The sequence below is a fragment of the Rhinatrema bivittatum genome, chromosome 7 (genome assembly GCF_901001135.1).
Source record: "Rhinatrema bivittatum chromosome 7, aRhiBiv1.1, whole genome shotgun sequence".
In the NCBI taxonomy this organism is placed as follows: Eukaryota; Metazoa; Chordata; class Amphibia; order Gymnophiona; family Rhinatrematidae; genus Rhinatrema; species Rhinatrema bivittatum.
This window is the reverse complement of record NC_042621.1, coordinates 301321718-301336760: the sequence shown is the minus strand read 5'-3', so window position 1 is coordinate 301336760 and position 15043 is coordinate 301321718. Positions and strand designations below refer to the sequence as shown.

General features: G+C 45.5%; 1 protein-coding gene across 1 annotated transcript in view; it reads right to left on the bottom strand.

The window, feature by feature from the left end:
* The window catches only part of ENO4 (enolase 4), a 291356-nt gene that overhangs the window by 38686 nt on the left and 237627 nt on the right, over nucleotides 1-15043 (bottom strand). The window contains exons 14-15 of the mRNA XM_029610746.1: nucleotides 8976-9093; nucleotides 7458-7602 (exon numbers count right to left, since the gene is read on the bottom strand). Coding sequence (XP_029466606.1) covers nucleotides 7493-7602; nucleotides 8976-9093 — 228 coding nt within the window. The 3' untranslated portion in view covers nucleotides 7458-7492. The remainder of the gene's footprint in view (nucleotides 1-7457; nucleotides 7603-8975; nucleotides 9094-15043) is intronic.

Here is a 15043-nt window from a genome sequence, read left to right as displayed (position 1 = left end):
CTCAACACTGCCGCTACAACCACCATGACCTTGGAGAAAATTCTGGGCACGGTGGCCAAACCGAAGGGTAGCACTCAAAACTGATAATGTCGCCCCAAAACAGCAAAACACAGAAACCATTGATGCTCTAGCCGGATGGGACTATGTAGGTATGCCTCTGACAAATCCAGAGACGTAAAATCTCCCCAGACTGTACTGCCATGATCACTGAGTGTAAAGTTTCCATGTGGAAATGAGTCACCTACAAATGACGGTTGACTCCCTTGAGATCCAGGATGGGGCGAAAGGAACCCTCCTTTCTTGGGTACAATGAAATAAATGGAATATCAGCCCATATTTTCTTGTGACATGAGCACTGGGACTACAGCCTGCAGGCTGAGGAGTCTTGAAAACGTACACTCCATTGCTTACTCTTTCTGCACAGAGCTGCAGGTAGACACCATGAAAACGTCCGAGGAACGCTGAGAAACTCCAGAGCATAGCCATCTCTTATCAACTCCAGAACCCAATGGTCTGACATGATCTTAACCCACCTCCAATAAAAAAGAGAGGTGACCCCCTATCTGCTGTTCCAGGGGGTGGGTCGACACACCTTCATTGAGAGGTTCAGGGGGTACAGCCACTTGAGCCTGTGCCGCATTTGGGCTGCCTAGGACAAAAGGACTGAGACCTACCCACAGATCAAGCCCTCTGAGAAGCCACTCCTCTGTATGGGCGAAAGTATTTGAAACCTCTAGCGTGATCTCTCATGCCGAAAAAGCGTAGTACCTGCTTCTTATCCTCTGGTAACTGAGGAACTCACCCCACTTGTTGGCCATTTTTTCCAACTCACTCCCAAACAAGAGTGATCCTTTAAAGGGCAATTTTGTAAGATTAGACTTTGAAATTGTATCGGCTGACCAATTCCTCAACCATAGCTGTCGCCTAGCTGCTATCACCAAAGCTACACCCTTCTGGCAGAGGTGCAGACCAGGTTACAGTCCACATCTGCCAAAAAGGTGGCTGCTGGTTCCATCACTGTCCTGGAATTCAAATCAGATTCATAGACTTCCTGAGAAAGAAGCAAACAAGTGTGAGCCACCAGGAAGCAACAAAAGGCTATCTGCAAATTCATTGCCATTGCCACAAAGGCCTGCTTAAGGATAGCTTCAATTCCCTTATCTTGCGCATCCTTCAGTGCCGCTCCCCCTTCTACAGGGATAGTCATCCAGCTGGTGATGGCACATACCAGTCCATCCACTTTTGGAAAGTACATCTCCTCTCTCGCAGCCAGATCCAAGGTGTACCTCGCTTCTGGGGCGCCCCATTCAAGATCAATCAATTCATATAATGTGTAAAAAATGGGTAAAAAACATGATGATTTACGCGAAGAAATTAAAATGGGATTTTTCTTTGGCTCAGACATTGAATACGCATCCCCAGCATCTTCAGTGTCTGGGAGATCAGAGCCGGCAACTCATCTCTGTGAAAGAAACGCAACATTATTCTATACAGCTCCAAGCCCTGAGGAATTTCCCCATTCTCCAAGGAGTAAGGATCAGCTTCATCATCCGAGCCATCCGGGTCCCCATGAGGGTGATCTGCAGCAGGTCTAGATGTATTCTGATGCTTACCCGTGGCACCAGGCATGTGGGAATCTGCAGCCTCCGATCCTGAACTGTTAGGTTTGGCTGGGGCCACTGACTGTGCCTGAAGAAAGGACTGCAGCTCTTGAAAAAATTCCCTGAAGAAAAGGACGAAGAATCCATAAAAACCCAGGGGCTTTGGTCCTCCACCCCCTTAACTATCTTCCCCTGCTGACGAACCAATTCCCAAGTTCCCCTGGAGACAGGAACAGATGTTGGATCAGCACACCGAGCTCGGAGACCAGAAGGGGGATGGAATCCCTAAAATGAACTCCCCTTCTCTTTTTTTTTTTAATACGCTCTTTACCTGAGCTCAGCCCATCCCAGCCGAGTACAGAATCAGTCTCCGGTTGCAGGGGAGAGGGCAAAGGCCTTCACCGCCATGCTTGGCTTCCTGCACCTGCTAGCCTCTCAGCTGTTTGTCTCTCTACAACTAAGTCCACACTGGAAAACCAGCTACGAATCGAGGCACTCTTCTGAGGGAGAGATCCGCAGATATCACTTCAGGAAACCAACTGAGGGAGGGATCATAAGGTATCACCATAGAAGAGTGGAGCAAATTAGTTTCCTCCTTCTTTTCTCCTTCTACAGATTTTTATTTTTTTATGCAGTCTCCAGTAGGGAGATGCACATCCACCATCTGCTGAAGATGGAGAATACTGGAGGGCTGATATCAGTGGCGGGGTATATAAAAACCGTGAAGCCAGCTTTGCTTCATCTCCATCTGCTGGTGTGTGCATAACCCACTGGTGCGGATTAACCTGTCTGAATGCTAAGACTTAGTCATATTTGAACTAGAACATAACTGGGAATGCTGCACATAAAAAGAATAATGAAAATAGTTTCAGGCTTGTTTAAAAATCCTTTTCATTTAATGCTAGACACAAATTTATATAGCTGTAAAGGGCAGGGATCTTGGAGGCGACATGGTCAATATAGAGTTGTGCTTATAAGTTTTCATACCCCTGGCAGAATTTATAAGATGTGTAGCATTTTAGGAAAACATGAGTAATCAGAAAAAAGATGTCTGTTATGTATAATGTTTCAAATTAAAACTATTATGCATCACAGTAGCACAATCATGAAAAAACCATAACAATAAGTGAAATAATAAAACAGACCTGTTCAAACGTTTGCATACCCTTAGTTCTTAATAGTATTGCCCCTTTTTGCATTAATGAAAGACTGCAGTCTTTTGTGATAACTGTGAATGAGGCCTTTTATTTTCTCCTGTAGTAAAGCTGCCCATTCTTCTTGGCCAAAAGCCTCCAGATCCTGTAAAATATTTTGTTGTCTAGCATGAACTGCATGTTTGAGTTCTCCTGAAAGTGGCTCAATGATGTTGAGTCAGGAGACTGTGAGGACCACTACAGAACCTTCACTTTCTTCTGCTGCAGCCACTGAAGGGTAGACTTGACCTTATGATTCGGATCATTGTCATGTTGGAAAGTCCAAGTGCTCCCCATGTAGAGCTTCCTGGCTGAAGAATGCAAATTCTCCTCCAATATTTCTGATAAGATGCTGCATTCATCCTGCCATCAATTTTGACTAAATTCCCTGTGTCACTGTAGTTCAGTAGAGATCCCACCTCCATGCTTCAGGGTAGGGATGGGGTGCTTCTTTTCATAGTGTTTATGGCTGTGACCACAAAGTTCAGTTTTGGTCTCATCACTCCAAATTATTTTGTTCCAGGAGTTTGGAGGCTTCTCTAGATACTGTTAGGTGTATTGTAAGCAGGCTGTTTTGTGGCATTGGTGCAGCAATGGCTTTTTTTCTGGCAACTCTACCATGCAGACATTGTTTCAGAGAAACCTGTATTTCTTTGCATCCCAACAAATGTTTTGGCAGTTGTGTCTGAAATCTTTCTTGGTCTACCTTAGTATTAACAGAACTCATAATTTTCCACTTCTTGATAAGAGTTTGAACAGTACTGATTTGCATTTTCAAATCTTTAGATATCTTTTTATATCCTCTTCCTGATTTATAAAGTTGAACAACTTTTGCTCACAGATCCTTTGACAGTTCTTTTGCTTTCCCCATACTTCAGTAACCACCAAGTCAGTGCAGGCATGGATGAAATGCTCAAGGGTTTCTCAAGAGCTAAGAAACTCTATTTATACACAGACACTAATTACAATCAAATAAGGCACAGGTGTGGATACTTACCCTTCATTGTCATCTCAACCTGTGTGTGTCAACTTGAGTGTATATTATCAGTCCAAACATTCAAGGGTATGCAAACTTTTGATCAGGACCGTTTTATTATTTCCCTTATTGCTATGGTTTATTTAATGATTGTGCTATTCTGTGATGCATAATAGTTTTAATTTGAAACACATTAAAAATATCAGACTGTTTGTCTGATCACTTGTTTTCTTAAATTGCTACATACAAGTCTCACAAATTCTGCCAGGGATATGTAAACCTATGGGCACAACTGCATGCATTATGCTTGCATGTTAAGTGATCAATGATTTAGAAGACCCAAGCTTTGCTTTATAGATTGCAGGTACTACAGTACAGGAGGAGGAGGAGAAGTGGCCTAATGGTAGAGCAAGGGACAAGAACTAGAGAAACCAGAGTTCAAATCCTACTTATATTCCTTATGACCTTGGGCAAGTCCCTTAATCTACCATTGTCTCAGGTACCCACTTATATTTTAAATAGTGGGTATAAATATAAGCACTGGTCTGATGCTGACCTTGTACAATGTCACATTGTCAGTAAGATGCATGACTGCAGAAGTACACATATACTTAAAAGCTTACATAGAAGAAAGAGAGGCCTAGTTTCGTTTCACCTTGTATTTTTGTTTTTTTTTATTCATTTAATGTTTTGTTTTGATTCATTTTCCAAGTCAAAAAACAAAAAAACAAACAAAAGTAATTGAAACAGGCTTCCCTAAGGCCTCTTGCATTCAACAAAGACCCAGGAACTGCCTGGACCCCTCTGATCCTCCTCCTATCTTGAAAATCCATGCTCTGGGCCCGACTGTACAGCATAATGGCACTGGCTGCACTGAAGACAGGCATGGAAGTAATGTCATTTCAGCACCATCGTCCAGGTAGCCAGTGCCATTTTTGAAAGGCTAGAGTGAATAGACGTTGCTCCTGCCTCTTGCAGACATCCCTCCCCTAACAGAAAGGGTAAGTGGGGACTGAGGAGGTCCCTAGTTCTGGCACATATTTCAAGGGCTATCAGAGGGGCCCAGGGAGGTCCTGGCTCAGCATAGCCAGGTAGTCTGGGTCCCAAGCTTGGATTTGGTGGGTGGGAGGGGGATTGGGCCCAAACCTTTGTTGAGAGGCAGGAAAGGGGTTCAGGGAAATCCTTTTTTTTTTTGGCATGTAAATGAAAATACTTGAAAATTTTCAGGTCTTTTTGTGAGAGACCATTTTTGATTCATTCAATTTGGAATGAACTGAAAAAGTTCTCATTTATCCTGTTTTTTTGCATTTGTTTATGAAGAATGCATATCCCTAACCTGTAAACAGTTAGAAAATGTGGTGGCTATATGGATGAATAACTATATGCACATATATTTAGGGAAAGTACAAAAAATTGGGTATAATGTTCAGCATAATAGTGGCTTGCTGTCGACACACCTGAAAAAAGCAAGGTATGTGCATAGCTGAAATACATGCACCTGGAACGCCTCTTTTATATGCGGACAAGGTTCTGTATGTTATGAAAGATGAAAATCTATTTAGCAGACAGCTGACTTTAGCAGGTTTAAAGACGTTTTACTCGCTTAACAGTATTCTGTTTTAAAAGCAATGCTGAAATACACTTCCCAGCTTTGTGTAGTTCCATGCAAAGCTCTTATGTGGAAGATGGATGTGTTCTTTTTTATTTCAGCTATGTAAAGGTTAAAACCTTTCTACTATACAATACAATTATTGTATGCAATATATTCTTCTGTTTTCCAGGGAACCAAAGTGAGTTTTTTACATGTCAGATTCTTTAAAACAGGGCATCAAATGGAGTTAAACCTAGCATTTGAACATGGCTCTTTGGCAGTGCTCTGAGTTGGTTGTAGCAGCACACAACTGCTATTGTCAACTGCTATAATTATAATCAGTCTGCACCATTCCCAGCTAAGAGAACTTGGTGATGCACCCAACTTTTCTGGTCAAAGGAGAAAATAATGCAAACCTGATCTCATGGAGTAGCATTACTTCATTAATAAAAAAACAAAAGATTAACTTTTGTAGAGCTGTAAAATCCAAAATGTACATTTTCTGTTCTGGATGGTTTTTATAAGTAGAAAATAAAACTTAAGTCACAATAATGCATTTCCCACTTTTTTTTGTGTTTCTTTGGTTCAACCTATCCAAACTTACATATTCTGTACAGTGCATACAATTCATGATTAACACACCTAACGAACAGAGGTTCAAAATCTATATACATCTCTAGAGCAAAAATGGATTTGGTTAAAGTTAGGGGTACGAATTCATAATTGGCTCTATATAAATACATTCTATCCAGCAATCAGTAAAAATATGTGCTAATAAAACATATCTAAGAATGAAGAAACAAGAGACAAAGAAAACTGCTGTAATTCTTGACTTTATTTTACTGCAACTAAGAGAATGAGAAATTAAATAAAACACTAAAAAATAACATTTATAGGGTCTGTAGCATTCACTAGTGTGACTGCACCTCACAACACATACCTATCTTTCAGTATCAAGCTGATTATTAATGAGATGGACAGCCATGTACAGTAAAGGCCTCATTTTCTGGCACTTAACTGTCCAGAATGTGCAGGTAACGGGAATCTCACCCAGGAATTCAGTGGCACTGAATGAAAGGAGGGAAGAGGTTGGATAAGGGAGCAGAATAGTTTTGCTCTGCTCTGTCCATGTCAGAATCAGTCCCTTCTCTGTCCTGTTTGCTGCACACTGCTACCTGAAGCAAGAACCTAAGGGGCGGATTTTCAGAGCCCTGCTCGCGTAAATCCGCCCAAAACCGGGCGGATTTACGCGAGCAGGGCCCTGCGCGCCGGTGAGCCTATTTTACATAGGCTCACCGGCGCGCGCAGAACCCCGGGACTCGCGTAAGTCCCGGGGTTTTCGGAGTGGGCGTGTCGGGAGGCGTGTCGGGGGCGGGGCCGGAGCGCGCGGCGTTGCGGGGGCGTGTCGGCAGCGTTTTGGGGGCGGGTACGGGGGCGTGGCTACGGCCCGGGGGCGTGGCCGCGCCCTCCGTACCCGCCCCCAGGTCGCGGCCCGGCGTGCAGGAGGCCCGCTGGTGCGCGGGGATTTACGCCTCCCTCCGGGAGGCGTAAATCCCCCGACAAAGGTAGGATGGGGGTTTAGACAGGGCCGGGCGGGTGGGTTAGGTAGGGGAAGGGAGGGGAAGGTGAGGGGAGGGCAAAGGAAAGTTCCCTTCTAGGCCGCTCCGATTTCGGAGCGGCCTAGGAGGGAACGGGGGTAGGCTGCGCGGCTCGGCGCGCGCAGGCTATACGAAATCGATAGCCTTGCGCGCGCCGATCCAGGATTTTAGCCGATACGCGCGACTACGCGCGTATCTACTAAAATCCAGCGTACTTTTGTTTGCGCCTGGAGCGCAAACAAAAGTAGGCTGTTCGCGCTCGTCTGAAAATCTACCCCTAAGAGATCTCAGACAATTGGGATATTTGCTTACTTGGCACTTTTCCTCCTGCATGCTGAATGATGGAGCTTTTACTGTAGTAAAAATCATGCCCTACTACTACTTATTTCTATAGCACTATTAATTGTGTGATATTTTGGGTTTGTTCATTGAAGTTTTTCAGTTCAACCACATCTTTTGAGCTCATGAAATTAACATGAACTATGTATGGCTCAGTACCTGCATTTACTCGATGTCATGATGATATTTTTAGCTTATTGATGAAGGTCCCAGTCTTCAACTTCTTTTGATGGCATCTCAACATTTGATGAGGAATTTTGTGTTGCATCAGTAACGAGGTGGAATTCAAGAGCGTGTCTTTGACCTGTAATGAATGGGTGAATATCAGGATTATTAAGGACAAGTTCTCTGAAGCAGTAAAAAACAACCAACCTTTAAAATAATGCAGTTCCAAGCTACTCTATAAATAGGACATAACAAACAAGGGAAGCCCATTATGTTACTTGGCTTTAAAAGCCAAGACCCAGTTATCAAACTAGTCTCTGATTTAGATTATCCCAGGATAAAGGCATGGGATCTACTCAAGGTCACATAATTAGTACTTGAAAAGTGTTTTGAAATGGGATCTTTTGGATTTTGTAGCCTTTTTCCCCCAGTATTACAAAATAGTAGAAGAACTCATTATAATGTATTTGACCTGTACTGGATGATGGAGAGCCCTCTTACACACAAGGGATACCTTCCCTTTTCCACCATTATTCACATGACTCTTGCCATGAGAGAATTTTTGAATATAGCTAAGTCAATGACAATATCCTTTCTGGGTAATGGAGAATGCTAGTTAGCAAGCTGATCATTTTAACAGTGATCTCCTTCACATTGTTTGGTGGGTAAAATTAGTAAGCAGGATCTATGGAAAATTGCAATTGATTAATGACTTGGCAGCATATTTTTAAAGCGGTACAGGGTGTGTATGGAGTATCAGCTTGTCTATAAAGGGTACAGCTGTCTTTTATGCTGCTTTTCCTCAAACTCCTGCCACCTCTATATCACAAGCTGGATAATATCCAGTGGTCTCCTGCTTGATAGATAATTTGTGACAACTAAGCTGAGCGGAATGGATCCCAGCTTATGTGTGTAATGTCATGTGTTTGTTTCTGGCTTATGTCTGCTCCTAGGACTGCAGTGAAACAATAAAAAAACATTTTTAAAATAATGACTTAAAAGTAAAATGCTTTACTGGAAATAGGGTGCCTTGGGTGCTTGCCAAACATTGGACAATGCACAGAGGTTGCCTTTTTCATGGAAATGTGCAGCAGAGCAATACAATAGAATCTCCTAAAACAGACTGCTTTTATCGGCCACACATCAGCTTTTATTATTTTTTGTGCTTAATGTGAAAACCTTTCTATGACTTAAAGCAAACAATCTACCCTTTAACAAAAAGTGTGCTTGGTTATAGTCCAGCCAATTAATTCTACTGAAAAGCCCAAGGCAGCAATTGCTTCAGATTGTGGTAGTAAGGGGAGGAGCCCAGCATTCAGGTAAAGAGATAATCTATTAGGACAATAATGTACATTGAGGTGAATGCCTTCCTAGTTAGTTGCCAGTGCTTATTTGTAGCCTTTGGATTCCCCAGGCCTCCTGCTGAACAGTTTCTTTCCCTCCTCCCCTACCAATCTTTGTCTTAGTATTCATGCTCCGCTGAAGGAAGAGAAAGGAAGGTGGAGCCCGTACCCAGTGTTGCAGCCTGGCTCATTTCTTCCTCAATAACCAGCAGGCGGTTGTATTTGACCACCCGTTCTCCCCGGAGCAGACCTCCCAACTTGATAAACTGGGCTTCCAGTCCAACAGCCTGAAAGGGAAGAAAGCATCATACATGAAATCATTCTATATAAGCACTGGAACGAGACCGGTATGTAAAGCAAGCAGTAAAATTGTTTCAAGAAAAAATGATATATTGGAGCAGACTGCTGCACTGCTCCCTGTATGCAGGAGAGATATGTGCCCTGCTGGGTATCACCCCAAATCAGACAGTAGCTAGCCCTTATAAGCACTCACCCTCTAACGCTTGCACTGGTTTGCTGTTTACTTTACACAGATGGGAGAGATGTCAATTTTTCAATGTTACATGCATGACTTTAAAATATCACATCAAATTCATATTTAACATCTTCCTGTAATGTCAGGGTAGTGGGTCCAAACTGATCTCTGTATACCAGACAGGTATGGACCTTATTCTTACACGAGAGTATGTTGGGTACCATTCTTAATCTGACATTCAATGCTAGTGCTCTTCTTAATATTTTCTCTGTGGATAGAAGGGGGCATAAGATTGGCAAATGCATGGGGAGTGGGGAGGGATGGAGTGTTTCAGGAAGGGTACAGGGTCATAGTGTCCATAGCGCACAGCGGTGCACAGAAACCATCAACTTTAAAAAGGGGTGGGCTGTGCACTACCACATTTAGATGCTATCACCCTCTCCTCTCCCGAAGCCCTACCTCCTGATTTCCTCTATGCTCCAACTAAATCCTGTTCTTCCCTTGTCCCAAACAGCACCTGTAGGTCACAGCCCTTCAGCTCAAATTCAGGTGCCTTCTCCCTCCTGCAGCCTCACAGTGAAAAATCCCCTGCTCAAACTCTATTTGCAGGGGCCTGCAAGATTCAAACATCTGTTGTTAGAAATGCACATGGTCACACAGTTCTAAAGCAGATATTTGAACCATGCTGGGCTCCATGGATACAAAGCCCCTCAATTCAAACAGGAAATGTTTCACCATAGGGCTACAGGAAAGAGGAGGAACCTGTATTTAAGCTGCAGCCCGACAACTTAGAGATGCTGGTTGGGGCAGAGGGAGAGAAGGGACAGTGTAGGGGAAGAATGGGACTGAGAGGGACAGCAGGGGAAAAATGGGAGGAAGGGACTGAGGTGGATATTCAGGGGATAGGGTGAGCATGGGAAGAATGGAATTTTGTGGCCTGGGAGAGCTCATGGGAAGAATGGGATTTGGGGATTCAGAGACAGCAGGTACTAGGGAGGAGAGCATTAGAAGAACAGGGACATAGGGAGAGCAGGGACTTGTGTATTGGGGGCAGGGTTAAAAGCTGGAACTCTGACAGTTTGGGGACTGAGCCTGGACTGAATGATGGGGCAATGGGAACTTGGCAATTGGGTGATTACTAGTGGGGGTGTTTGGCCGGGAGTGGGGGAGTATGAGTGAGGGGATAAGATGGGTGTAACAGAAAAGGACTGAAGTGTGCGGAAGGTCTGCGAGGTGGTGTGAATGGCCTGGAAGACTGCAGAGGAGGAAAGGCAGTGGAAAAGGATTGAAGGGCTGTGGATGGTTGCCAGGAAAAGGATGGATTTGTGAAGGGGTGATAGATGGAGGGAATGGGGCTGGGAAGGTGGTGAAAGAGGAATAATAGGAAGCTGGTAGGGGGTAGGAGACAGGAGAATGGGCTGGAGGCCAGGGAAGGATCAGGGGCTGGTGAGGAGATGAGAGCACAGGAAGATAGATGAGGATAGGATGACTACAGAGGGGGGAATGAGTTAAATACAAAGGAGAATAGGATGCTGGAAAAGGAGTGAGAGATAATGGGGAATGGGAGAGCTAGAAAGGGGTTGGGGTAGGAGATGGAAAACTAGTAGACAGGCGAGAGGTGAAAAGAGGGAGACAGAACTGGAGGGTTAGAGAGAGAAAAAGCTTGAAATTTAATTATGAATGGAAAGAGGCAAATGGAGAAAAAGATGAATAGGAAGGATCAATGTTTCAGACAGATATAAGGAAGGAAGGAAGGGAAGAAAACAGGAGGAGAGAAGAAATGGAATGGAGAAGACTGAAAAGAGACCAGGACCAACTCAAATCACAAAAAGAGCAAGTTAGCTTACCGTAAACGGTGTTTTCTGTAGATAGCAGATGAATTGGACATGCTGTCTGGGACGTCCTCCGGGCGGCAGGGTAGCGGAGCTCTCTTAGAACACTGAGTCTTTCATCATAGTGTGCCTGCTTGGATCCTCCCGTGCTTCCCCTATCTCCCTCAGTCAGTATCCAAGCAGAAGAAGTGTAGCAATAACTGTCCGGGGAGGCAGGAGGGTCAGCATGGCTAATTCATCTGCTATCTACGGAAAACACCATTTACGGTAAGCAAACTTGCTCTTCCTGTAGATAAGCAGCATGAATTAGCCATGCTGTCTGGGAGTCCCCAGCTGATTGTATTGAGCGCAAAATTTCTAATCATGTCCCAATGATGAGTTGAGGTAATGTGCTCAAGACAGTAGAGAAGATAGGCCGACAGTTCATCTCTGTTGTCTTTGCAGTTTTAAGAAGTGCCCGATTTGAGAAATGTTTTGCCCATGTCTGCATCAGCTGCAGTGTGCTTGTCTAAACAGTAGTGAGCTGTGAATGTGTGTAGTGAGGACCAGGTGGCAGCTCTGCAAATGTCTAGAATAGGCAACTCATGAAGGTGAGCTATAGAAGCCACCATAGCAAGGACTTGGTGAGCCTTAGGGGAGGCAGACAAGGTCTCCGAACATTTCTGATAGCAGAATTGTATGCAGTTTGAGATCCATGACGAAAGGGTCCTTTTGGAAACCAGAAGTCCTGGAGCATTAGGGTTAATTGACACAAAAAGCTGTGAGGCTCTGCGCTCAGTGTGCATGCAGCGTTTATAGTAAGCAAGTGCCCGCTTACAATCCAGCATGTGTAGTTTATACTCTGCCTCATTACTATGTGGCTTTGGGTTAAAGTTTTGAAGGGTAATGGATTGGTTGAGGTGGAAAACTGAAACCACTTTAGGAAGGAAGGCAGGATGCGTACGCAACATAACTTTGTCGTGATAGAACTCCAGGTAGGGCGAGTAGTGCACCAGAGCCTGCAGCTCACTGACACGTCTTGCGGAGGTGAGGGTGACCAGAAACATCACCTTCCAGGGGAGGAACTTGGGATGCAAGTGTCCAGTGGTTCAAAGGGGCAGTAGCATCAATTGCTCTAGTACTACATTAAAATCCCATTGAACTGAAGGTTTCCAGATCAGAGGCCGGAGACGTAAAACCCCCTTCATGAATCTTGAGATGAGTGGGTGACAAGAGATTGGGGCTTCATTGTGCAGAGAATGGTAGGTTGCTATGGCACCGAGGTGAACTCTGACTAAAGCTGTGGCTAGTCCCTTCTGGTGGAGCAGATAGATGTAGTCCAGTAATCGCTCGGACGGACAGGTGAGCGGGTCCGTTTCGGTTTGTGAGCACCAGGAAGCATAACGGGCCCATTTCCTTTGATAATTCTTGTGGAAGGTTTCCTGGAGGAAACTAAGATATCCTGAAGCTGAGGTGAAAGGTTCAGGTGGTGGAGTACCAGCCTTTCAATCTCCATGCAGTGAGACTCAGATGAGTGAAGCGGATGAAGCAGGGAGCCTCCCTCTTGGGTGAAGAGGCGTGAACTGTTGCCCAGGGGGATCTGTCGGTCCACCGACAGTCGAACTAGATATGCGTACCATGGTTGCCTGGACCACGCTGGAGCGATGAGAATGAGTCTGCGTTGTCCATGATGCATTTCTGGATTGTGCGAGAGATTAGAGGTATAGGGGGGAAGGCGTAGAGTAGACCCCCCATCCAGTCGATGAGGAATGCATCCTGCGCTAGTCGTTGGGAGCTGGGATAAACTGAGCAGAAGGTCTGTATCTTTCGATTGTGTTCTATAGCAAAGAGATCGATGTGTGGCAGGCCCCAGGTTTGAAAGGGTCTGTCTGCCACGTCCTGATGGAATTCCCACTCGTGGGGTTGAAAGATTCTGCTCAGTCTGTCGGCCCTGGTGTTGTTGATGCCAGGTAGGTACATGGCCTGTAGGGCGATGAATCTGCTCTCTGCCCATTCCAGGATCCCCACAGCTTCCCTGCAAAGGTTCCAGGAACTGGACACCATCCTTCCTTGTTGATGTAGCACATGGCCACCTGGTTGTCCGTGTGGACCATGACTGTCTTCCCTTGGAGTGCTTGTTCGAAGACTCGAAGAGCATTTCGAATGGCTCAGAGCTCCAGTAGGTTGATCTGTTGCGATCATTCCAGGGCGGACCACAGGCCTTGAGTTTGAAGGTGGACTAGGTGAGTGCCCCATCCTTTGGTGGAAGTGTCCGTGGTGAGGACGGTGTGATGCGCTGGGGCCTACAAGGGGGCTCCTGCCGTGAGAGCTGCTGGCATCAACCACCAGTCCAAATCCCGTTTCATGCTGGGCGTAAGGGTGATAGGAGTGGAGAGAGGATTGGAGAACTGGTTCCATTGGGCCTTCAGGTTACCCATTGCAAACGATGCATGTAAAGGCAAGTGTGGGGAACGACAGAGACAGCTGCTGCCATGTGGCCCAGGACAGTCAGGATCTGGCGAGCAGGGGCAGTGGTGGCCTCCTGGAGGCAGCCGGCTAGCGATGTCAGGGCAAGGGCTCAGGATTCCAGGAAGAAGGCTCTGTCCCAAATGGTGTCGACATGAGCCCCAATGAATTGTAAGACTTGAGTAGGTTGCAGATTTGATTTCTCATAGTTGACAAGCAGCTCTAGGTTGTCCAGGCAGTGTATGGTTGCAAGAAGATTGGTCTGTAGGATGGACGGGTTGGAGGCCACTAGGAGCCAATCATCCAGGCAGGGGAATATCTGAATACCCTGACGTCGAAGGTGAGCCACCGCTACTGCTAGGCATTTCTTAAAAACTCTGGGGGCTGAGGAAAGGCCAAATGGGAGCACCATATATTGGAAGTGGCGGCCAGTGGCCGTGAAGCATAGATACCGCTAGGACGTGGGATGCATCGGTATGTGCAAATAGGCATTCTTGAGGTCCCGTGAACACATCCAATCATTAGGGCAAAGGAAGGGAAGGATGGACTTGAGTGACATCATTTTGAATTTTTCTCTCGTCAAGGGTCTGTTGAGAGAGTGAAGATCTAGGATGGGTCGTAACCCTCCTGACTTCTTGGGTATGAGGAAGTATTGGGAGTAGAAGCCCTGGTGGAACTGCGCCGAAGACAGTTCACGGAGCACTGTTGCTGAAGCAAGTTGTTGATTTCCTGTTGCAGTGGTCCGCAATGCACAGATAGATGTTTCTGGTGCACCAAGTGTGGAATGGAGGGGATGGAGTGAAAACAGAGGGAGTAGAACCTCCTGTATGATTCGTAAAACCCACAGGTCGGATGTGATCGCCTTCCATGCCTGAAAAAAGAGTCTGCCCTCCACCGGAAGTGGTAGCGATGGGTTCACCCACCCTAAAAACCCTGAGGCTGCCGAAGTTGCCAAGTCCCCTGTTGTTGGGAAGACTGAGGATGACTCTATGCATATTGAGGAGGCCAGTAGGAAGGATAAGGCCGGTAAGTATGTCTCAGGTAATAAGGCTTTTTATAGGAGGAGAAGTATCGTATCAAGGAAGCGGTATCTGACGAGGTGGTCAGCGACATTACGGCCACCTTCTGCTTCTTAAGCTGAGCTACCATCTCTCTCAATTTGTCTCCAAAGAGATTATCTGGGAGACAGGGAAGGTCGGCGAGTTTCTCATGTACATCCTTGCAAATAGTGTTCGCTCGTAGCCACACTAAGCGTCGGGCAGCTATGGCATTGGCTGTGGACTTAGCTGAAGTCTTGAATCCTTCATAAACCATTGGCAGGAGGTGCCACAATCCTTCCTCTAAAATTGTTCAGGAGGCCAGTGGTCTGGGGACACTTCCTGAAGCAGAGGCTTTAAGGATTGCAGGCATTTGTACAAGTACTGCGTAATATAGAATTGGTGCTGTTGGATCTTGACATTAAGCATCCCAGATTGGAAAGTCTTC